The 21,468-nt window shown below is 36.3% G+C and overlaps 4 protein-coding genes across 6 annotated transcripts; 1 reads left to right on the forward strand and 3 right to left on the reverse strand.

Annotated features, from left to right (window-relative positions):
- Positions 1-243: 243 nt before the first annotated feature.
- On the reverse strand, positions 244-2,950 carry LOC113730541 (large ribosomal subunit protein uL23). The gene is made up of 4 exons (XM_027255274.2): positions 2,833-2,950; positions 2,654-2,695; positions 844-1,207; positions 244-552 (listed from the first exon to the last, which is right to left on the reverse strand). Exons 2-4 carry the CDS (start codon positions 2,664-2,666, stop codon positions 468-470), a joined length of 462 nt encoding a protein of 153 aa, XP_027111075.1. The 5' UTR covers positions 2,667-2,695; positions 2,833-2,950; the 3' UTR covers positions 244-467.
- Positions 2,951-6,803: 3,853 nt separating this feature from the next.
- LOC113730542 (uncharacterized) lies at positions 6,804-11,025 on the reverse strand. 3 transcript variants are annotated; one of them, XM_072078540.1, is made up of 10 exons: positions 10,641-11,025; positions 10,391-10,539; positions 9,304-9,490; positions 8,856-9,207; positions 8,663-8,759; positions 8,425-8,549; positions 8,027-8,311; positions 7,739-7,936; positions 7,256-7,484; positions 6,804-7,171 (listed from the first exon to the last, which is right to left on the reverse strand). In XM_072078540.1, exons 3-7 carry the CDS (start codon positions 9,472-9,474, stop codon positions 8,259-8,261), a joined length of 798 nt encoding a protein of 265 aa, XP_071934641.1. In that variant the 5' UTR covers positions 9,475-9,490; positions 10,391-10,539; positions 10,641-11,025; the 3' UTR covers positions 6,804-7,171; positions 7,256-7,484; positions 7,739-7,936; positions 8,027-8,258. The 3 variants fall into 3 exon arrangements, with proteins under 3 accessions (XP_071934641.1, XP_071934640.1, XP_071934642.1); XM_072078539.1 differs by having other exon boundaries at positions 7,562-7,936; XM_072078541.1 differs by lacking the exons at positions 8,425-8,549; positions 8,663-8,759 and having other exon boundaries at positions 7,562-7,936; positions 8,027-8,156; positions 10,641-10,995.
- A 500-nt stretch (positions 11,026-11,525) lies between these two features.
- Positions 11,526-14,394, reverse strand: LOC113730543 (beta-glucuronosyltransferase GlcAT14A). The gene is made up of 4 exons (XM_027255276.2): positions 13,793-14,394; positions 12,843-12,918; positions 12,648-12,763; positions 11,526-12,276 (listed from the first exon to the last, which is right to left on the reverse strand). Exons 1-4 carry the CDS (start codon positions 14,271-14,273, stop codon positions 11,768-11,770), a joined length of 1,182 nt encoding a protein of 393 aa, XP_027111077.1. The 5' UTR covers positions 14,274-14,394; the 3' UTR covers positions 11,526-11,767.
- Positions 14,395-19,238: 4,844 nt separating this feature from the next.
- On the forward strand, positions 19,239-20,638 carry LOC113730546 (uncharacterized). The gene is made up of 2 exons (XM_027255278.2): positions 19,239-20,152; positions 20,261-20,638. The coding sequence occupies exons 1-2, from the start codon at positions 19,538-19,540 to the stop codon at positions 20,336-20,338; spliced, it is 693 nt and encodes a 230-aa protein (XP_027111079.1). The 5' UTR covers positions 19,239-19,537; the 3' UTR covers positions 20,339-20,638.
- Positions 20,639-21,468: the final 830 nt, after the last annotated feature.

The following is a 21,468-nucleotide window of genomic DNA, read 5'->3' on the forward strand; positions in this document are numbered from 1 at the left end:
CATTTGCGGTAAGATGCCAAGTACCAGAGAGAGAGAGAGTTCTTATCACCTTAGCATCGAACACTGATACTACAATACGTTCAACCTTATAGAATATCACGTATTGGCAAATCATACAATTGGCTCGTCTTCAAAATCGCATTAGACGACTTGCTTTCTAAAACTTCGATCTAATACTCTCCACTACGCACATAGCTCAAACTCCAAGTAGTGTAACATGGCTCTCATATTTCCATAATCATATTACCAAGAAAAAAATCCACAACGTTTAATAAAAAGCCCAAATAAGTACGAAGGACAAACGGCAAAATTTTTCACTACACCATGAGTTTCCTCGAAATTAAACTAATGGTATCTCCAGTATAGGAAAATGCTGATTAAGATTTTCAGTTACCAAAACAGAACTACAATTCAGGACAAAACAGCCTAGCAAATTGTCACACTTAAAAGACAATGACTAAATTCGTTCATATTATTCCAATCTTGTTTGCCACATCCAAAGCATCGTAGTCTGGAGTCAACCGAACATACGCTTTCTTTGTTCCATCAGGCCTGGCATCAAAACAGAAAGGTTGGTGATTTCAGATTAGAGCATCCAAAGCACAGAACCGTGGTCTACATATTTTCACTTCAATGTAATTCAAAATGGAATCCCAAGAACATTGCCAGATATAATGTCTGTGAGATAAGAAGTGAAGCATCTTTTGAAGTTTTATAAACAATATAACAACCCAAAGGGCAGACTGTGCAAGCACACCCTTTTTAAGAGAATCAATCAACTGAATTCAGCATTCTGCATAGGAACAGGCAAAATAATATGATGCCCTTCAACATAACTGTTACCTGATCAAAGTGTTCACTTTCTTGGTCTGTATGTCGTACATCTTCTTCACTGCATCTTTGATTTTCTTCTTATCAGCACGGATGTCAACTATGAAAACCAAGGTGTTGTTATCTTCAATCTTTTTCATGGCAGATTCAGTAGTCAAAGGATATTTGAGAATCTGATAATGGTCCAACTTATTCCTAGGAGGAGCACTGATGCGTGGGTACTTCGGGTTCCTGTCCTTTTTCAATGTCTTAGGACGATGGAAGGTAACTTTGGTCCGGATCTTCTTGGCTTTCTTCTTAAAAGCTGTCCCAGATTTGACAAATTTGGCAACCTTGGCTGCCTGAGCCTTTGTATCAAGCTTTTTTGTGGTGTCAGCTGTAAATTCCAAAAGATTCATTAAATCGTCAGGTGATTAAACAAAATGTAGAACTAATGAGTTTGTGGACATGTCTAGGTCAAAGAAAGCAAATTGTTCAGAAACGGAATAGGCTTGAAATTCCAATGAATGATCAAATTATAAACTCCTAAAAGTTAATCCTTCATATTCTAAATTAAGCATACTATCTCTCTCAAAAAAATCTACATGAGAACATACATATTCAGCAAGCACATATCTGAACTAAAATAGTGCTTAAACAATGCCAAGGGACAGATTTGTGGAAAGAAGATTTAAATAAAAGAGCCCCTTTAATCATGTAGAATACAGACTCTGACAGAGACTTGTTGCACATCCACAAACACGGAACAGAGAACAGAAGATTTGCAAACTCAATGTGATGGAAATGAAACGCAGAACAAACCACTTAAAATCTGCTAGACCACAATTAATAATCTGACAGAGGTGACGAACAGCATGCTCCAATTAATAGCTAAACTAGCTAATGAGTAACATAAAGACCCTGTCCATTCCAGGAATGAACTTGTGGGAATGACAGAAAACTGCTCCAGTTCCCAAAACAACCAATAATCAATTACTAAAAAAAATAGGAGAGTGGAATTATTGTTTTCTTTTCATTGATATAACTAAACTCATTTTACCTACTACCTTAGCAGCGAGGACTAGGACTCAAGTCTCCTCCTGGATGACCAGGTTACTTACTTCCCTCTGATTCAAGATCTAAAAACTACTAGTATAATAAGATAATTAGTGAATAGTTATAGCAATTAACGCGAACTCCTCCAAGGGTAGATAGTAAGGAAAAAACCCACGAACTTCTCTAGACGTGTAGATATTTAGCATCAAATCATGAACTAGACACCATTGATGCAACCACCCTTTTCATAGTTCCTCACTGTCCTAATTCGATCAGTGAAGAGTTTTGCATTCAATAAAGTGAACAGAATGATGTTCCAGCTGAAGTAGTTATGAGTACTAAAGTAGCCTGCTGTTTTGAAACAGGAAATTAGGTAGATGTCACTAGCTAGGCTTTTACTTCCATGTCATGAATAAGCTTTCTTATAAAAGATGTTGTCCCTTACAAAAATAGAAAAAGGCAACAAATTTCCACAACATCTGAAGTTCAGACCAGCCTTAACACGCTCATCCCCAAGTTAATTACTCATGCAGTCAAGCATACAAGGCTAACACAAGAGATAAATACAATACAAGAAACACCAAATACACAACAAAATTTAAAAAAAAAAAAATTACTACAAATTAGTGAAAGAGAAAAAACACATTTCCAATATAGCAAATCAAAGTATAGCCACAGCTCAAGTAACGGCATTCCTATTCCGCTCGGCTAATTTCGAAAACTACAGTATATAACAGCAAGCATAATTCAACTCTGATACTGATAAAACGATAGAGAACAAGAGTACCTTTAGGAGCCATTGCTGGAAACTGCCACACAAATCTTTTACCTAATCAAATCACCAAATAATTGGAAATTTGTTTCAGAAAACACTTAATCCTTCTCTAGATCTATGTAAATAAAGCTTGACTACCGTTTATCGGCATGGTACAACAATTCGGAAATCCAATCGTGGTAGAAGTTTACCTGAGGGGAGGAGCCCAGTGTCGACGGGAGGAGCTGAGTGTTGGTGAAGCGGCTGATAGGGTTTTGCGAATGGCAAGTAGTTATAAGAGACTTACGTGGTGGCAAGCGACACTAGGGCTAACACGTAATGGGCTACACGATATGGAATTGACAATATGGGCTTTACCTCCGTAGTCTGCAACCCTGATCTCCAGCCCAGAGTTATTCCATCCAGACTTTTTTCACATTTTTTCTCAAAAGATAATAACTTTATTCGAGTTTGTTATTTTATTCAAATTGATTATTTGCATATGATATTAGTTGGATCCGCGAATGGAAAATTTGCTATTCATTTGCATAAAATAAACTTCTCAGTTCTAATAAGAAGCATTCAAATTACCTAACCGGCTGTCTTTCGAGTTTAATAAGACCTAAACGGTAGTAGCTCCATAAATAATTGGCGCAAGCTCTGCCATTTTAAGGCACATAAAAATTTGTCATTTGAATTTTTATTTTTTATTACCATCAGTTTCTTGTTTCAATTAGTGATTGTGTCTAACTAGCATCTAAAGTACAAAAATTAGATAAACTTGCTTTTAAACTCATGTAGACATGGATTGTCATTAGAGTTGTTAAGTCAATCGAGTAACTCGAAATCTCATTAGAGCTCGAGCTCGAAACATGCTCGCTTAGTTAACGAGCCGAGCACTCGGCTCGTTTGATACTCGAGTAGCTCGTTAGAGCTCTTTAATGAAGGGTATATTTGTCATTTTAGAAATTAAAATTATAAAAATAAAAAATTATAGGTTTTTATTAAGGTTAATTTGCACGAACTCGAGCTCGAGCTCGTTTGTGATAAACGAGTCAAGATCGAGCTCGAGCCACATGTACATTTAACGAGTCGAGTTCGAACACATTTTAAAACTCGAGCCAAATACTCGACTCGATTAACAGCTTTAATTGTCATCATTAAATAATTAAAATTTATAAACGCATATCCTCTTATCAAATTCTTAAACTAATCCAAATGTTGCACACCTGGAGGACATAAACAGTCTTAGCTCAGTGTTTAGGAAAATGCTCATTTGATAATCCAAATGTTGAACATAGTAGTTTAAGTAAAAGATTGAGCAAACTTGCTCAAAACAAATCTTTTGACGAGAAATTCTTAGATTTTCAGTGTCTTAGTACACTTTTGTACAACTCAACTTGAGCCCTTGCTCAGCATGTAATTATACTTTGGTAATGAATAAAATCTTCTATCATTTTAGGCCAAAAAAAAAAAATCATGGATCTAGATATAGTCATGGTTTTCAAAATTGTCTGACTTTGATTTAAAAATCGATCGCTCCAGTTCTTCTAAAAAATGGAATATGAACTGGACTTTATAAGGTAGATTATAGTTACGATTTTTGAATCTTTGATTCTGATTTTGTTTCGATTCCTGTTTTATTCTGGTTACAAGTTCGGTTATTTGAGGTTTGGGATCAGTATTGATTGGGTATTTTTCAAAAATTTTATTGCAATGATATATATATATATATATGAAAAACTTTTATGTCCGATGGTTAAATATTTTTGAGGTGTTCTTGAGATTATTTTTGAGAATATATTTTGAGTTTTTTTAGAATTTATATATTTTTAAAAAAAATTAAAAATACGCTACCAACTACCGCCGCTTCCACCGGTACGCCTCTTTCCAATCGCAACCAGAGGGAGCTGGAGCTCACCACCAGAGAGAGAGGGTCGCGGCCAAATAAAAAAAAAAAAGTAACAGAATCCATAACATATTTGAATTTCACCCCAAAAAACGAATGGTCATTTATATTTCGCAGTTACGCTAAAGCCAAAACATCATCGGCATGGCATTCTTTCACATTTTATTGAAATCCAAAATGAAGCATAAGGCACGTGTCAGTGTAATTTTTTTTAGCTCAAGGTGTTGCCACTTGCGAGACCACCAACGACTTTGTCATCATTTAACAGAGACGTTATACTCAAAGCCATATAGTATTTAACTAGGAGAGGTAAACCGCGCTTCGCGCGGTGGAATATAAAATGCGAATGCCCATGAAGGATTCAAATTATGTAAATAGGAGTTGGGATTGTTGATAAGTAAATTTAGATCAGAAATTATATTGGAAGTATATGTTTTGGTTAACAATCGAAAACCGTGGGAGAAATGTAAAAAGCTAACTAATTTGGTAACCAAATATTCAAATATATTAAAAGTGAAATGTATGATGCCATGGATACATGATTTCTATGCCGTTGATTCCAAAAATTAAAACAGCAAGGGTTGTACGGGACTGGGGTATGAATACAAGTATTTCGCCTTGGCGAAGACCATGATCATCAACAAATTTGTTCCAATTTTGGTGAAATCTGTTGTCGGTCATTCCAATGATATAGTTTTTAGTTCCACTTGTGAGGACCATAGTTGGGGTTCTTGATTCATGTAATCTTGGATGAGCATGCTCGGGAACTTCCTGGAAAAGAAACAAATTTGTGTAATAAAGATAAAAAAAAAGGAGAAGTAGATTAGAAAACCATGGATATGTTTAACAGGAGAAAGCGCACACCATTGAATACTTAGCATCGGAAGAAAAAATTTGGTAAAAAGCATCTAATGCCATAAGATCATGAGAAAAGAATCGATTGATTGACGAAGTGACCAAAGTTGCACTCGGCTAGCTTTTGATATCTTCTGTAATGAAAGGAAAGGATGTGTGAGTGCATATATAACATAGGAACACAGTATAAGAGCAATAGAATTGTAGCTTCCTTGTGAAACGAAGAATTCGTAAGGGATCATTGATAAGGGCAAGGTCCAGCGTGTCCAGATTTGTAGACGATTGGTCGAGAAAGCCAGTGCATCATTTATGAAATTTGATCTTTTTCGCAAGAAAAGCATGTCATTTAGGTCAATATAGTTGTGTTTGCAAAAAAGTTCCCATTCGCCTCCAAAACAATGATTTGTGATTTTTAGACTCCATTCAGCAAGGCCGTGTTTAACTGTAATAGCCTGTCCTTCTGCAAAGTTATTATATCGAAACATTTCCACAGGAATTTCCTGCGAATAGAAGAACACTTGGTTATTAAGAGCACATAACACCATATCTGGCCAGAATTGGTTATTAAGAGCACTTGATTCTCCATATCTGTGCAAAAGAGTACATAACACCAAGGCTGTCCATTTAATATTCGGGTAATCTTTGGAGGTTCTATGGAAAAAAGAAAAACAATTAGATTTTCATGTATTTTATAACAGTGGTATAATTAGGAAAGGATACTTGCCTTGGGGGACGAATGCCTGTGAAGAAATAAGGATGATATTTTGCAACCATTGTTTAACCGAAGCAAGTGAAAATAATGATGGTTCACCCATGTACGTAAATACCATGGGGAAAGCCTCTGCAAATTTTTTTTCGAGAGAGTATACTATTTTTCCCTCCTGGCTTTTAACACTGGTTGCTGCATGGATCTTTCTATGATCAAATGTGTGAAGATAAAACTTCACTTTATCAGCAACCCGAACTAACTCCCATCTTTTAAACGGATTTTTTTTCCCATTCATTTCCACCGCTAAGTATGTATTGGGAAATGTTAGGAAGGAATGCTAAGTAGTAAGGTTTGGAGAAATTGTTTACTGTATAAAGAGCTAGGTCTAAAGTTTTTGTTTGGATATTTTCGCATCGAAGCTGCACATTTGGACGCCTTGTTATGTAGAAAAAGGCTTAAAGAGGGAAGGAGCAGCTGGAAGGAAAGGAGAACACAAACAATGCATCAACAAGTATGAGTGACAATGCGACTGTGTAGCATTTTTAAACAATAAGTTGAGAGAAAGAGAGAGAGAGAGGCATTTAATATAAATGAGTTAGGTGGACGGTGGATGAAGCATTGGCTGAAATGCAAGTGTGAATCAATGAATATAGTTGTTGTGTTTGCATTAATTGGAATTGGGCATTTAGACGTTAAAAGCTATCAAGCTATTGACAAGAGTCATACAATTAATATATATAGAATTGCAGCAGATAATGTAATGACTAATAAGGGATAGCAATACTTGTCAGACATTTGTTCAGACGGTTGATAAAGCTAAGACTTCAAAAAGGTGGGTTATAAGTTCGAGATATAGTTTCAAAAGCTGCAGCAAAATGAATGCTTTAAGCATTAGCAAAAGACATAGACATCTGAATTCATAGCCAGAAAACTAAGGAACGAAAAGGCAATCAATTTTTCTTTGCCTTTTTGCTGATGGATGTCTCCTCGTCTTTAGATGTATTGTCATTTGCATCTTCAGATTGATCAAACTTTGTATCAAGACGAATTCGCACCTTTGATGAAGAAACTTGGTTTTCTAAAAGCAATTTATTGAGAAGTATCAGTGAACGTAATAGATTGAGGATGTGTAGCTGCAAAAGTTTTTTTAACACATACAAACCTGGTGCTACACTTGCTGGGACAGTATTGCCAACTTCCTCAAAACAAGTCTGGACATCAGGATTTGCAGACTTGTTAGCAGATTCTTCAGAGCTTACATCCTCAAAACAATAGACAATTGTATAACGCTGATGACCTCCTCCATCCCTGGTAGCTGCTGCCTTTAGCTGTATTATGAACATCTTTGATTGTAGTTCCTGATGGACTTTTTCTAGCGGCAATTATGCATTCTATATATAAAAGAAATAAAAGCGTCATCGATTTGTGCAAAATTTCTTTAAGGCTTTTTTATAGATATGTATCCAACCTCTTCGTGATAATTCATTGCTTTAAGTGCAGTAAATGTGAGCAAAGTTTCAGCTAAGTCATCAAACACAGATGCAGTGAGTGTATCAGTGTGGTCAGTGAGGTCTACATCAAAACGACACCTGCATGTAATAAAGCTCGAGTTAAGATTAGACAATATATTGGTTTTGAGAAAAACCTCTACGTTCACATAAAGCAATGAATTGCATGCCGAGATTGCTTTCCTGGGAGAAGCCTGTTGTTTCTCATTACAGTGATTGCAAGTGAACGTAGTTCCAAAGTTTGCTGCAGTCATGCGGTGGCATTTTATGCAATCCATGTAATAATATTTTTGAACAATGTGCTGGAAAGAAACCTGTGCCTTAACCCATGAAATCTAAAAAATATCAAAAATGAAAGAGGCAGGTTAGCTTTTTGCTGCATACCGGAAAAAGGGGAAAAATATAAAATGGGTACAAATGCAAACCTTTTGCGTTGGTACAACATCAATGATAGAAATAATTTTCTGGTGTGATTCGTGAAATAGCTGAGGACTTTGTTTAGCATGCATGTTATCCTGAAGAAGCCCCGCAAAGCTTTTTTCATTTCTGGCAGCCCTGTTGAAAAGCATGAACGCAAATGGTAGTACAAAATGATAAGTAATGGCATGTGAGAAGATCTGGAAAAAATCTCAGGAAGAAAAGAAAAAAACCAATGCTTTAGTTGATTAGCTTCTCTGACTGGTGGGTTGACAAGAATAACCGAGTCATTCCTAGTTGACAAAGCAATTCCAAGTAGACAGAGATAGCCAGACAAAGTATTAATACAAAGACAGGTGAGCATAACATTTAATTATGCATGACGATCAGCAATTATTCCACTTACCATTGTACATAACAACATTGAGCCTGTGACATATTACAACGGGATGCTTGTCTTTCAGATCAGTGATAGATTTTCCTTGATTTTCAGTGAACTCATTCCAAAGAGACAGCAGAATAGGATTCATTCTATGTAATAGCAAGAACAGAGAAATGGCTGTTATTTTTACAATGACGGGGTAAGTGTGTCAACTGTTTCCCGAGTCATAACGCAGCAAAGAAAGAACAAGAAAAGAGTTTACTCTTCATTCACAAGCCAAATTTTTTGCACCAGTAATTCATGTGAATCTTTATGGATTGGAATAATCGCCGATGCATGAATGACTATTCCAATGACATCTATATTAAGCAGAACAGGCAAGAAAAAATCAGATACAACTTTTCTTTCATATAAGTGCAATAGAAAACAAGCGATAAGGTGTGCTTTATACTAACCAATAGTTTCATATTTCATGTCTGCGTAAAGAGGCAGGTCTTTATAAGCCGTGAAATCAAAGTGGAACGGCAACACACTTGAATCAGCTTCATCAATTTCTTCTACAACTGTTTTGGTGCTTATAATCCACTGGAGCTTAAGTCCATCAGGTTGGAACCTTTCAGCAGCAGCCCTGACTTCAGCATTTGAGATGGATATTTTTTGTAAAGCTTGAGCTTCAGCATCTGGTGGAGTAGACTCTAGAATTTCACAAAGCTCCACAGCTGATATGTAATACTTCTTGAACGGCAGTAGAAGACCATCTACATGGGAAATGTCATCATCATAGACAACCGCAGCAACCGTAATACCCTGGAGGGGAAAAAAATAGACCAAGCTAAGTAAGATACAATGGAGAGGATCCAAAGAAGACATCTGCTGATTAAAGTAAATGGCAGAGAGCAAAACCTGGGAATCACCAAATTCAAAGCGACGGAATGCCTTTGAAGTACCATTCATTTGAACGACCCTGACACGATGAGACTCAAGGACGTGCACCAAAGTTTTCCAATTGACCGTAGTTTCACTAACCTCAGATATGCGAACAACTTGGGGGACAGCAGCAACAGGCAAAGACATTGTTCAATTTACGCAACTAAGTAAAAACATCAGATAACATCAGTGCATACACGGAGAAAAAAGGAATAACCCAAAAGGTTGGGGAAACAAAACAAACAAGTACCAAAGGTACAAGAGAGCAAACAAAAACAATATTTACAACAAACAACCAAGAAAAGGGAACAAGGAAAGAACACAGTTCCAGCATCAAAGCTCGAAAGTAGGGGAGGGAATGAAATAAAATCACCATCTGGAAAAAAGGAAATGAAACAAACAAGCAAAGGAGGGGAAAAAAAAGGGGAACAGTGAAAAACACAGACTGAGGTAACAAAACACAACAAAGACCCAGAAGGGAAAAAGAAGGGAACAATCTAAAACCCAGATGCAACAATAAAACATAAAAGCAGAATAAAATAAAATCAATATTTCTGTCCTAACAGCTGAAAACGAATAGGAAGAAAAGAAACCAAAAAAGGGACAAAATCAACTCAAGGCCGGCAAGACTGGGGAAAAAAGCTTCCTCGAGGCCACCTCAAAACACAAGCCGCCTGAAGACTGTGGAAAGAGACCAAGAGAAAGCAACCCAACAGGGAGAGCAAACAAAAACAATTTTTACAAGCAGCAACCAAGAAAAGGGAACAAGGAAAGAACACAGTTCCAGTATTAAAGCTTAAAAGTAGGAGAGGGAATGAAATAAAATCACCATCTGGAAAAAGGAAACGAAATAAACAAGCAAGCGAGAAAAGGAGGGATCAGTGGAAAACACAGATTGAGGTAACAAAACAAAGCAAAGACTCAAAAGGGAAAAAGAAGGGAACAATCTAAAACCCAGTTACAGCAATAAAACATAAAAGCAGAATGCAATTAAATAAGTATCTTTGTTCTAACAGATGAAAACGAATAGAAAGGAACGAAACTAAAAAAGGGGCAAAATCACCTCAAGGCCGGCACAAGCCTGACCTTCCCCGAGGCCAGCTCAAAACACAAGCCGTCTGAAGGCTGTGGAAAGCGACCAAGAGAAACCAACCCAGCAGAGAGAAATCCAGTGGGCAAAAAAAGGGGAATGGCTAACCCCAAAAAACGCAGCTGGAAGAAGACGCAATTAAACGAGTAAAAAAAGGAAGCTGGTAAAGCATATGGGAAAAGACCAGAAAAGGAGTAAAAAAAAAATAACAATAACAAGTCACCTGAAGGTCGGTGAGCTCGAGCAGGATGAAGCTCCGGTAGGGATAAGAGTGTGGAAAAGCTATCCGAGGAAGTGTTTTCGAGAGGCCAGCTTAAAACAAAAGGCAATTGAAAGAGAAGGCAATACAGCAGTGAGATATCCAGCGGATAAAAAGATAGTGAAACGGGCAAAACGAAAAAAAAAGGGGAAGCCATAAGGAAATGGCCGGAAGAGACGAAACTCCATTAAGGAAATGAAGATGGAATAGTTTTTTGCAGGTCATTGAGATGCGAAGACAATACACAGGAGAGGAAAAAAAAGAGGACAGAAGAAAGAGGAAAGGTCAAAAAAAAAAAAAAATTATAAACCAGCTAAGGAAGTACGCCGCGTGGGCTTGTAATTAAAAGAGAGAAAAGACACGCCTTTGGCACGTGACACCGACGACGAAAAAGCAAATGAACAGTAACGCCTTTGGCTCTTAGAGTGTTATGTTAATAATAATAATAAGTTTGGAATTTTTACTCTTATTTGAAAGTCTCCGCTAAGCCAAATAAGAACAGGCTCACAAGTCACAGCCGTAACCACAACTACAGCCTATGCGGTCTAAATCCAACTCATTTATGCCGCCACAAGTTGCTCGACTTTTTTCAACATTTCAGCACGGATTCAACGGTCAACCTTTTCCCAATTTTATTGCTTTCGGTTAACTTTTAGATTCTTAAACAAGTTCCAACGCTAGTACTTGTCCTTCTTTTTTCTCAAATAGGTTTCTATTCTGTGAAAATATAATTGGTTCAAGTCCTCAGTACATGACTGTGAAGAATGCAGAGATACATGCATGATTGTGTAGCGCAAAAAGTTTTTCTAGAAGAGTTACCATGGGGCTAACTTCTGGGAACAGCAGCCATTGAGAACACCAGCTGATTTCTGGGAAATAAATAAATGGCTGCTAATGATTCGAGACACTAATTTTATATAGCTGACAAGAAGATAGAGCTAAAAGCGAAAACCTACACCTCAATTGACCTATTATCCACAAATTAATGGAATGCCTCCACTTTTGTTTTCTACAGGGCAAACTACAGCTTTTTGTAAGTTTGCAGATTGAGTCCTAAAGCTTTTGAAGCAGTAGTTGCCAAGCATCACTGGTCAAGTAAAGTCGGACCTGAATGATTTGCTCTTCATTAATTTAAGAAGCAGCTGCTTAAACCTTCTTGCAGCTGGACCAGGCCTCAATATATCAACATCACCCCATTCCGAGCAAGAAACCCTGCCACTCCATGACCTTCCCAAGCACCATGCACCTGGTGCAGGCATTCCTTTACCACGATTGAGCACAACTGAGTCAATAACATCCATAATTGGATCATTTACTGAAAAATTTCCAGCAAAAGCTGCTCCGCTTGCCAGCATACTCCCAAAATCCATAGGCCTTCTGCTATGATGGCTTTCGGAACAAGGGGAGTTGCAGTCAGTGTATCGCAAATTTGAGTTGATTACAGTGCGAGAGAACTCTGAATTGCAAGCAAGGGTCTGGAAATAGGCTTTATGAGAAAGTCTAGTGTTTGAGAAGTATAATAGGAGTATCCTTGGAAAATTTTCCCATCCTAGGAGAGCAAACTGAACGAGTTTGTGATTGAGAATCACGTGTGGAGAACCTGGTAAAGATGAGCAAGTTTCAGAAATGTTAGTGTAGTGAAACAACTAAGGGACTTATAGAAAAGGCCATATAACTTATGATTGTCTTGGCGGTTCTCAACTTTTATTGCAGGATGGGAAATGACATGTGAAACAAAGAATAGCAGGGAAATGTGCACATTGCAAAGGGTCCAATAGCAACTTTCCCAGTGTTTAATCAGAGAGTCAGAAAGAAAACGTTCCTTCCTGTGCTAATTTGCTGATATTAATGAAATTCCTTCATGAAAGTGCTTGTTGGACAACCTCTAAGGGGCATAGATACATAAGTTGTGCTTCAAATCCATGACGATAAGAAGGGTTAAGGAAAATATCAAAAAGAAAAGGCCCGTACCTGTTAAAAACCTGAAGGCATTTGGTACCGTACGCTTTTCACTGCCCATGAACATTCTTCCTGCTGATTGAAGATAAAGGCGTGGATCAACAATCACGTCGGTAATCCTTTGATATCTGAAACATATGATCTAAACTTCTTATATACATGTTTTTGGATTAATAGAGCAGATAGATGGGGCATAGAGGTGCTTACTCCTGCATGGTGATGTTAGTCTCATGTTCTATGAAATTCAACTCTCTTGGTAAATATGACAAGATGTGGAGAAAATCTGCAAATATGAGAATATGATAACTACACTTCATCCAACATAAATTGACAGATTAGCTAACTAAGCATTTCAATTTCAATCATTCGACAAAAATATGTTTACAGAGATTCTCAGGCTTATAGAAGCATATAAAAGGCCAAGGTGTTGAATTTCCTATTTGATGGGAAAACAGAAGTCTTCTTTTTTTTAAAAAAAATTAACTGCTAAAATGACTAAAGGCACCAATTTGATTTTTGGACAACGTGCACAATCACTGGTTATGATTAACCACCCAAAAGAATCTAAAACTAAAAGCTAGACCTAAGATTGCTAGAGAAAGATTCAAGAGGATTACATCAAACTACATGAGATCTAAAGCAATTACGAGGAATATGTATCTAAGCTTTCAATCCACTTAAGCAGTAAAGTATGCAAGTTCAAAACTTTGCTAACCTTAACATGCAATGACTGCAAATTTACTATTGAAGTCAACCCTCCTTCCACTATCATATTGCAATTAAGTAACTCAACACCATGTCCAACACAGGAAGTGATCAATAAGTAACAGATCATCTGAACATTAGATAAAATAAACAGTTACCAAGAAGCTGAATATCTTCATGGAATGAGCTGGTTGATTACTATATAATTTCAGCCAAAATTCAGATTACAGTGCAAGTAAGGCCATCCACTTCCAGATAATTCCAGTCTCGAGACATACGCTTACCCGATTAGTCAGGCTTACAAAATATAAAATGAATAAAAAGCGCAACAATGCTGCATATCTTTGAGGACAAGTAGTAAAAAATTATGATGGTAAAGGATATTAAGATAATGGCGGTAATCAAATGAAGACAGTGAAGTCAAATGAATTGAAAAAGACAGGCCATCATACCATCCTGAGGAATGAGAGGATAATCGGAAGCAGCAAGGTTAACAAACCAATCCCAGTCTTTTTTCCACCTCAACAAAATAGCCGCACCATGAAGAATCAAAGCAAGAGGAGAGGAGCCCTCTTCGTTTACCGGGTTTGACTTCTTCATAACATTCACATTCCCAGCTGCAACGAAGATTTCAACAGAACCCACCATTCTAGCAAGCTGATCCCTCTGCTTATCCGATGCACGCCGGTCAAGGTGCAACAGATAGTAGTTTCTTGGGTGATACGTGGCATGAAGAAGCCTGAAGATTCCTGGGCCATCATTGTTTGTACCGGAAATGAAATAGGCTACTTTAGGCGGTGGAGGAAAGGGGTTTGGTAGGTGGGAAAAATGGTGGGGTTGGTGGTTGCCGAGTAGGCGGAAGAGTAGGAAGAGGGAGAGAAGGGAGAGGGGGAGGAGAGTGAAGAGGGGAATTTGCTTGAGGAGGATTGCCATGGGTATGACTTGCTCGTTGACTGTTTTCTTGGATTTTCAAGCAGACTGATGTAATGATGTAGATGTGCTCTAGAATCAAAGTGCTCTAAAAGTGCACTTTCATTTAGAAAAAAAAAAAAACCGAGAATATTGTAGGTAGGTGTAGAAAAATGGCCCAGCTATTTAACCGGCAGATTTCCCAGGTAGGGCTCTGAATCGGATTGAAGAACAGGTAAAAAGATGTCGGCATTGACTCAGGGCTGTGGTAAAAATTTAAAAATTGAAGGAGATAAGATAACCCTTCCGGCGCATGAAAATCGCAACAGTAAATCAGTACAGAAATGCAGTAATTTACCGTGCATTCTTTCAGGCCCTCGAAAAATTTTTAGTGGAACACAAATACACTTAAAACATGATGAAGATCTAAATCTGCAAATAGCATAAGGAAAGTTCAATTTGACGACGCAAAGATCTTGCAATTGGGAACATGAATTTCTCCTCTCAATTCTCTGTTAAACAGAGTCTGTTTTTCTATGCAATGACCAACAAAGCAACAAAATGATTTGATTCTGTTCAACAACATGAATAAAGATTCTGACTTTCAAAGTAAGCGAGGATGGAAATGCAGAAAATCGAAGGTGAAATTAAAGAAACAGTTACTAGAGTGGTACAATTGATGAGAACAAGAAGCCCCCAACCCCAATTAAAATTTATTAGCAAATTTATTCTGTCTCTGCGGAACTGTGAAGAAACAGGATTACGGGTTAGTTATACTTTTTAGTATTTTGTCATAAATGCGAAAGATGAACGCTTTGTCGAGTAAGAGGAGCTGGAGCTGCTGGTTGCATCCAAAACTCAAAATTTTGCGCTAATATATGTTCCTATTCCGTACGCAGCGTTGCATCGGCGAGTCCCCAGACATGAGGATTTGAAACTTATACTAGAATTCCACTTTCATTCGGAAACTTTAATAAAACAGAGATCCCAGTTTTACTTTTAGACGCTGGCCCGACTAGTCAGAATCCTATTTCGTGCCCCCTTGACGGGATAAGCTCAGATATGCTGCAGTATCCGAACAGCATTCGAGGGAAGTTGGTGGATCTTGGCATGGAACGCGTTAGGCGAAAACTAGGTATCTGTTAGTTACGACATATCATTGAATTTTAAGGTTGCCACTATGCAGCTTCACCAATAGATTCACCCTTCTTGAATTATAAGGGGCCTTGATTTGGAAGCCCTGTTTTCCTTTTGTTAGTCCACTAGAATTTGGTCTTCTGAATGAGAATAGATATTGGGGTGGAACCATGACTACGATTTTCTGCTCTGAATTCATTAAGGTGCAGAACTGGGAATCGGTTAACTGAATCCGCTTGTTGAATTCAGACAGCGGTTCAAATGTTGCAGTCAAGCAGTTAAGCTCCAGACCATTACCCAATATGAATGCAAACCACAAGTTTTACTCATGCTGACTGCCGTGGACGAAAACAATCAACTGAATGCTTCTCTAGGAGTGAAGGTGCCTAATTGGAGTTAGTCATATTTAAGCTGTTGAACGGTTTACTTATATATTTAAGCAATAGAAAACTGGTGTTTTTCTATTGAATCAATAAGGAAAATGTTGCATTCCCGTGAAGATGCTCTTGCTGTTATATTCTCGGAGTTGAATTTAATTTTGGTTTAGGAGTAGAATTTTGGATGAGAATTAATGCTAATGTGGAATATATTCATTACTATGAATCCAACATCCGACTGTACTACGTCTTGACGTGATTGTGGGAATTACGTACTAAATTTGCGTTTGCATACTTCCAACACGATCAATTTAATGCTCCTTCCAACATGAGAATTTTGTTCTTTGACAGGAGGCGAATTTTCATAAAGAAATTCTTTAGCTTTAATACATGTACAACACCATATGATTGCGACCCAAAATTAAAACCGCAATCAGCTAATTCTTGCACTTGACAGGAGTGTGATTAGCTTCGTGAGAATGATCCTCGTCGCGTCTTTTTTACACTGATTGATAACTACAGAGGCACTAGCTAAATGAGATCAATAACCATAAAAGAACGGCAGACCCAAAAGTGAGCTTGAAAACACCAAAAGTTAAATTTGCAGAAGCAGAGAAAAATCTATGTAAATTTCATGTAAAAAAATATCTACTTTTTCCGACCGTTAACTTCGTTGCCGGACCATGTAAGTTTCATAAAGCAAGTGACGCCCTAAACTAAATGTCATTCCTTCGAATCACAGCTTAAGCTCACTTTAAATTATATTTATGAAAATATTGAAGCCTTCTTTGGAGTTTATTGCCAAAATAACAACACTCTTGTTAAAAAATATTCCCAATGTGATTTACTTTCAAAATTTATTCCCATAATGATGTTATTGTTGCCATCTAGTTATCCTGATTACCATGCACGATAACAAGAAAAGAAAGTTCAAATCTAATTTAAAGTATCCAACATGAACTAAAAATTTAAATTTTTTTTTATTACAGAGGCACAAGAAGATTGCATAACTTTTATAATTTCTTTATAATTATTTAAAATAAATTCTACCATTATTGACCTTGCTATTATTGGGCTCTAATTTTTTTAAAATGTATCAAACCTATTGCATATATATTTTTCAAAAAATAAATTTTAAAAATACAAAAGTTGCAACAAAAATTTCAACAAAAATTGTAAGCAATTAAAAAACTTCAAGACTATCATATTTATTTATGTTATCATTCCTACTCCTTAAAAAGACACGAGAATAATTTTCATTTGCCTTGAGATTATCAACTCGAGAAGCATATTTTTTAGATGCTGTTAATATAAATATTGATTTCTCAGAATTACGAGTGTGTTTGGATTGAAGATTATTTCACTTTATTTACATCTTATTTACACACACTGACTTGTTTGTATCATCAACACATTTTCCAATCACCTTTTTATCTCACATACATCATATCAAAAAAAGTGCTACAGTAAAAATATCTCAAATATATGTTTGACAAGGGAAAGATAATGAAACAAAAAAATGCGGGAAGATTTAGAAAGAAAATTGGAGAAGAAATCTTGGCTTCGTCATTGCCTAGGAGAAATTGGGGTCTATTGCTAACAAAAGATTGTGAAAATTTACCTTTATATCCTAATTATTTGAAAAAAATCTAATGAACAAATTTTGCAAAAGAAACCTTGTTTCTTACCAACAAATTAAGTAACTAATAAAATCACCTTTAATATTGCTTTAACATATTTAATTTATTTTAAATACAAATTTTACCAGTTTCTCTTTTGTAAAAATATAAGTGTATAACTTTTTCAATTTTAGTTACAAACATTTATGTATTTTATATAATTGTAGTAATTCAAAGTAAAATGCCCATAAATAGCTAGTATTTTGTTGATGTAATGCAAAAAAATCCATAAAGAGCTGGTATGTTATCGGCGCAATCTTTTTTACTTTCACATATTTAAAATTTGTTAAATGCAAAATCTACTAGTTTTCCTTTCGTAAAAATATAAATATAATACTTTTTCAGTTTTAGTTACAAACATTTATGTATTTTACATAAATGTAATGATTCAGAGTAAAATACCCATAAATAGTTAATATTTTGTTGATGTAATGCAAAAAACTCATAAAGAGCTGGTATGTTATGGACAAAACTTTTTTACTTTCGCATATTTAAAATTTGTTAAATACAAAATTTACTAGTTTCCATAAACATTATCAATTTTAGTGTAACACATTTTCAATTTTAGTTACAAACATTTATGTATTTTACATAAATGTAATGATTCAGAGTAAAATGCCCATAAATAACTAGTATTTTGTTGATGTAATGCAAAAAAATCATAAAGAGGAGGTATGTTATGGGCAATATGTTTTTTACTTTCAAAAAAATTAGTTTATGTTAAATACAGGACAACCAATTTTTCTTTCGTAAAAATATTAGTGTAACAGTTTTTCAATTTTAGTTATAAATATTTCTGTATTTTACATAAATGTAATGATTCAGAATAAAATGCCCATAAATAGATAGTATTTTGTTGATGTAATGCCCATAATCGGGAGAATCAATTGGAATTCACTGTTCCTCAACCTTGGACGCTTTATGTAAAGTAGAGATATTTGTATTCAATTAAATGTGAAGCAGGCAACAATCTATCTTCCCACAAACCCAGTTTTCACAAATGTTAATATTTTACTAATATAACAATTAAAATCAATTTTAATAATTCAAATTTAGTAGGTTAGATAAAGTTGTTAGAAAAGTGAGAAATCAAAAGAAAAATAACTCAAATTTATTAAAAGTCCAAAAAGGATTCAGTACTTCAGCTTTAGACATCCTCCAAATGACTATATATTAGAACGTTTATAATCAAAATAAATTAGATAATTAAAAAACTTAATTTTCAAACATTCATTTTCTTAAGTTTCACTTCTTAAAGGCTCTCAACTTGTTATTCAATAATGACCATATGTTGCTTCAAAGTCAAATATGGCTGTGTTTAGTACTGCTTACGCTTCCTTTTCGGTGTTTTATTCGTAGATCCATTATATTTATATTAATTTCGTCATACCCCAATACATTTCCAACTTCTGCAGTACGCAACATTTCCCCATCCCCCAACGGGTTTATAGGTCACCACTTGCTTTTGTAGAAATATTCCCTTCATCCTCCGTACATGTCAGCTTCTTTGCCATATTCTTTACCCTTTCACGTGCCTGCTTCTTTGCCATAGTCTTTACCTCTTCACACCTGTTTTGGATTAGCTGAATACATTAGAGAATTTACCATAAAACCTAACGTGGTTTGACAGAAGGTAAAAATGCAGCAAAAATAACGTTCAGGTAAAAAGTACTATAAATAAAAAACCAAACGTCAGACGACTTGGTATTTAGTGCCCCTGACCTGTAAAATAACCACTCTTAAGTCTTAAGTCTTCTCCCCTAAGAAAGAAAGGAAAAAGAAAAAAGTCGCATATCGAAAGTGTCGGCCAAAACTCGAAAGCAAAGACACACTTCTCAAGCCAAGACCCCCGGCTTCCTCTGCTTATTGGATTCCCTAACGTGCAGCGAAACGATTGAAAAAGCTACTAAAGCAGTACTATTTTAGCATCTCAAAGCCAATCTGATCTCCAAACCGTCTCGAATTCTTGATGCATTCAACTACTTCTTCAATTCTTTCCTTTATATATACGTAGTGCTTCCTCAGTTCAACTCCAAATCATATATTCCCCATTTGCTATTAAACCACTAGCGCAGTTGACAAAACTTGATAAGCCATGGCTGCAGCAGCCTCGTCAGTGAGTTTGAAGGTTTTGATCGACACCAAAAGCTGCAAAGTCCTATTTGCCGAAGCTAATAAAAACACGGTTGATTTCCTTTTCCACGTCCTGTCTTTGCCAGTGGGAACTGTTATAAGGCTTCTGGGCAAGCAAGGAATGGTAGGTTGCGTGGCCAACCTATACGAGAGCATTGAGAGTCTAAACGAAACATATATACAACCCAACCAGAGCAAAGACACCCTTCTCAAGCCAAAAGCCGCTGCTTCCATTCCTCTCTTGTCCCTCAACGATGGACAAACTGAAGCTGTTTTCTACCGGTGCGGCCGTGGTTGTTACAATTGTAACTATGTATCTGATGACCCCAAGGCGATATGTCCCCAGTGCAAGAATGTCATGACCAACAGCATGAAATATGTTGCTCCTCCAGCAGTGAAAGAAGCAGCTGCAGGGGACGAAGGGGGATTTGTCAAGGGTGTAGTGACCTATATGGTTATGGATGACTTGGTGGTGAAGCCCATGTCTACTATCTCTAGCATTGCACTGCTTAACAGGTTTAATGTGAAGGAAGTTGGTGCCCTGGAGGAGAAGGAGGTGATTCTTGGCATGAATGAGGTGGGCAAATCAATTAAGAACTTATTGTTTATTGTTAATGTAGGATGGTTAATTAATTTAATGAAATGAGTTTGACAATATCATGAGTTTGTTCTCTCTTCACTGCAGGCATTGATGTTGCTCAAGGCATCTTTTGAGTCCAAGACGGTACTCACAAATGTCTTCTTGAAGAATACGGGAAAATGAAAGATGCTCTTGCTGTGTTATATTCTCGGAGTTAAATCTTGGTTTTATGAAAATATTGAAGCCTTTGACGGGCCTAAACCTGGGAAGTTGGAGGGGCCATGTGGTCAATCCAACATAACAGATTGTTATTAGGTACAGTCGGTCGTTGTCTTGTGATTTCTATCTATTAGACTCCTAATAGATCAATTGAATCTTGAGTTTGATTTGTAAGATAGATTATAAATAATTAATCACATTTTCACTCATAATCCCGTGTAAGATGCCAGAAAGAATTGAAATTTAAGAAGTCATTAAAGATTATGTTTTTTGGTTTAAAGAAACAAACATGTTTCAGCATATCATCATCATCATCATCTTTTGTACAATTGCTTTTAGCTCCTTCCCATAATGATCCCCTCATCATCAAGATACAGATATGCTGAGATTCTTCGTCTTTTATTTCATACATACATATATATATAAATTTTTTTTTTTTAATTTTCGGTTCTGATTTTATGAGACTCTCAAAATTTCCATTAAGTATGAAAAAAAAATTAACTCTCGTATGAGGAATATTTACATAATGTGGATTTATAAAGACAAATATATGTGCAATCAAAATTACTTTTTCCAACAATTTAAAAAGAGTGTCTATTTTTTTTTTTGTCAAAAGCATTTGTATATATTTCATTTACTAACTTGATACCACAAACTCAGTTACAACTGGGTAACTACCCAAAAGATCCTTTTATGCACTCTCTTTGAGCCACATGGGAAAGTTTCCTTCCCAATCTACTTTTGTAACTAGTTTGACAGCAAACTTTGCTAGATTGTGTGCACATCCATTACTTAGTCTATTAACAAAAGAAAAGGTACATTTGTCAAACAGACTTTTCATGTTTTGTATGTCCTCTAGTGAAACAGCAACTCTGGAATCTCTGGTGCTTTCTTCCATTATCATTTCCACTACAGCTTCCTCACCAGTGGTTCACTGGTTTTCCTTGCTGCTTTTGCCCATGCTTTTATTATCCCTCCTTTCCAGTCCCTTGCTACCCCTCCAAGTCCACATTTTGTCCATTCCTACTGAGAATGCAGCATCTGTGTTAATCCTTATCAAGAGAGTGTGTCTATTAGGGTTGATGCAATACCTA

This window comes from Coffea arabica, chromosome 2e (genome assembly GCF_036785885.1).
Source record: "Coffea arabica cultivar ET-39 chromosome 2e, Coffea Arabica ET-39 HiFi, whole genome shotgun sequence".
Classification (NCBI taxonomy): Eukaryota; Viridiplantae; Streptophyta; class Magnoliopsida; order Gentianales; family Rubiaceae; genus Coffea; species Coffea arabica.

Excerpts from the sequence above, each read along its gene's own strand:
- LOC113730546 (XM_027255278.2), top strand. The coding sequence starts at position 19,538 with ATGGCTGCAGCAGCCTCGTCAGTGAGTTTGAAGGTTTTGATCGACACC. Across the intron at positions 20,153-20,260 it reads TGATTCTTGGCATGAATGAG|GCATTGATGTTGCTCAAGGC; the intron begins GTGGGCAAATCA and ends TCTTCACTGCAG.
- LOC113730541 (XM_027255274.2), bottom strand. Across the intron at positions 553-843 it reads AAAGTGAACACTTTGATCAG|GCCTGATGGAACAAAGAAAG; the intron begins GTAACAGTTATG and ends TTTTGATGCCAG.
- LOC113730543 (XM_027255276.2), bottom strand. The coding sequence starts at position 14,273 with ATGGCAATCCTCCTCAAGCAAATTCCCCTCTTCACTCTCCTCCCCCTC. Across the intron at positions 12,919-13,792 it reads TCCTCTCATTCCTCAGGATG|ATTTTCTCCACATCTTGTCA; the intron begins GTATGATGGCCT and ends TCATATTTGCAG. Across the intron at positions 12,277-12,647 it reads TGCCTTCAGGTTTTTAACAG|GTTCTCCACACGTGATTCTC; the intron begins GTACGGGCCTTT and ends CATCTTTACCAG.
- LOC113730542 (XM_072078540.1), bottom strand. The coding sequence starts at position 9,474 with ATGTCTTTGCCTGTTGCTGCTGTCCCCCAAGTTGTTCGCATATCTGAG. Across the intron at positions 9,208-9,303 it reads TTGAATTTGGTGATTCCCAG|GGTATTACGGTTGCTGCGGT; the intron begins GTTTTGCTCTCT and ends TTTCCCCTCCAG. Across the intron at positions 8,760-8,855 it reads CATGAAATATGAAACTATTG|ATGTCATTGGAATAGTCATT; the intron begins GTTAGTATAAAG and ends TGCTTAATATAG.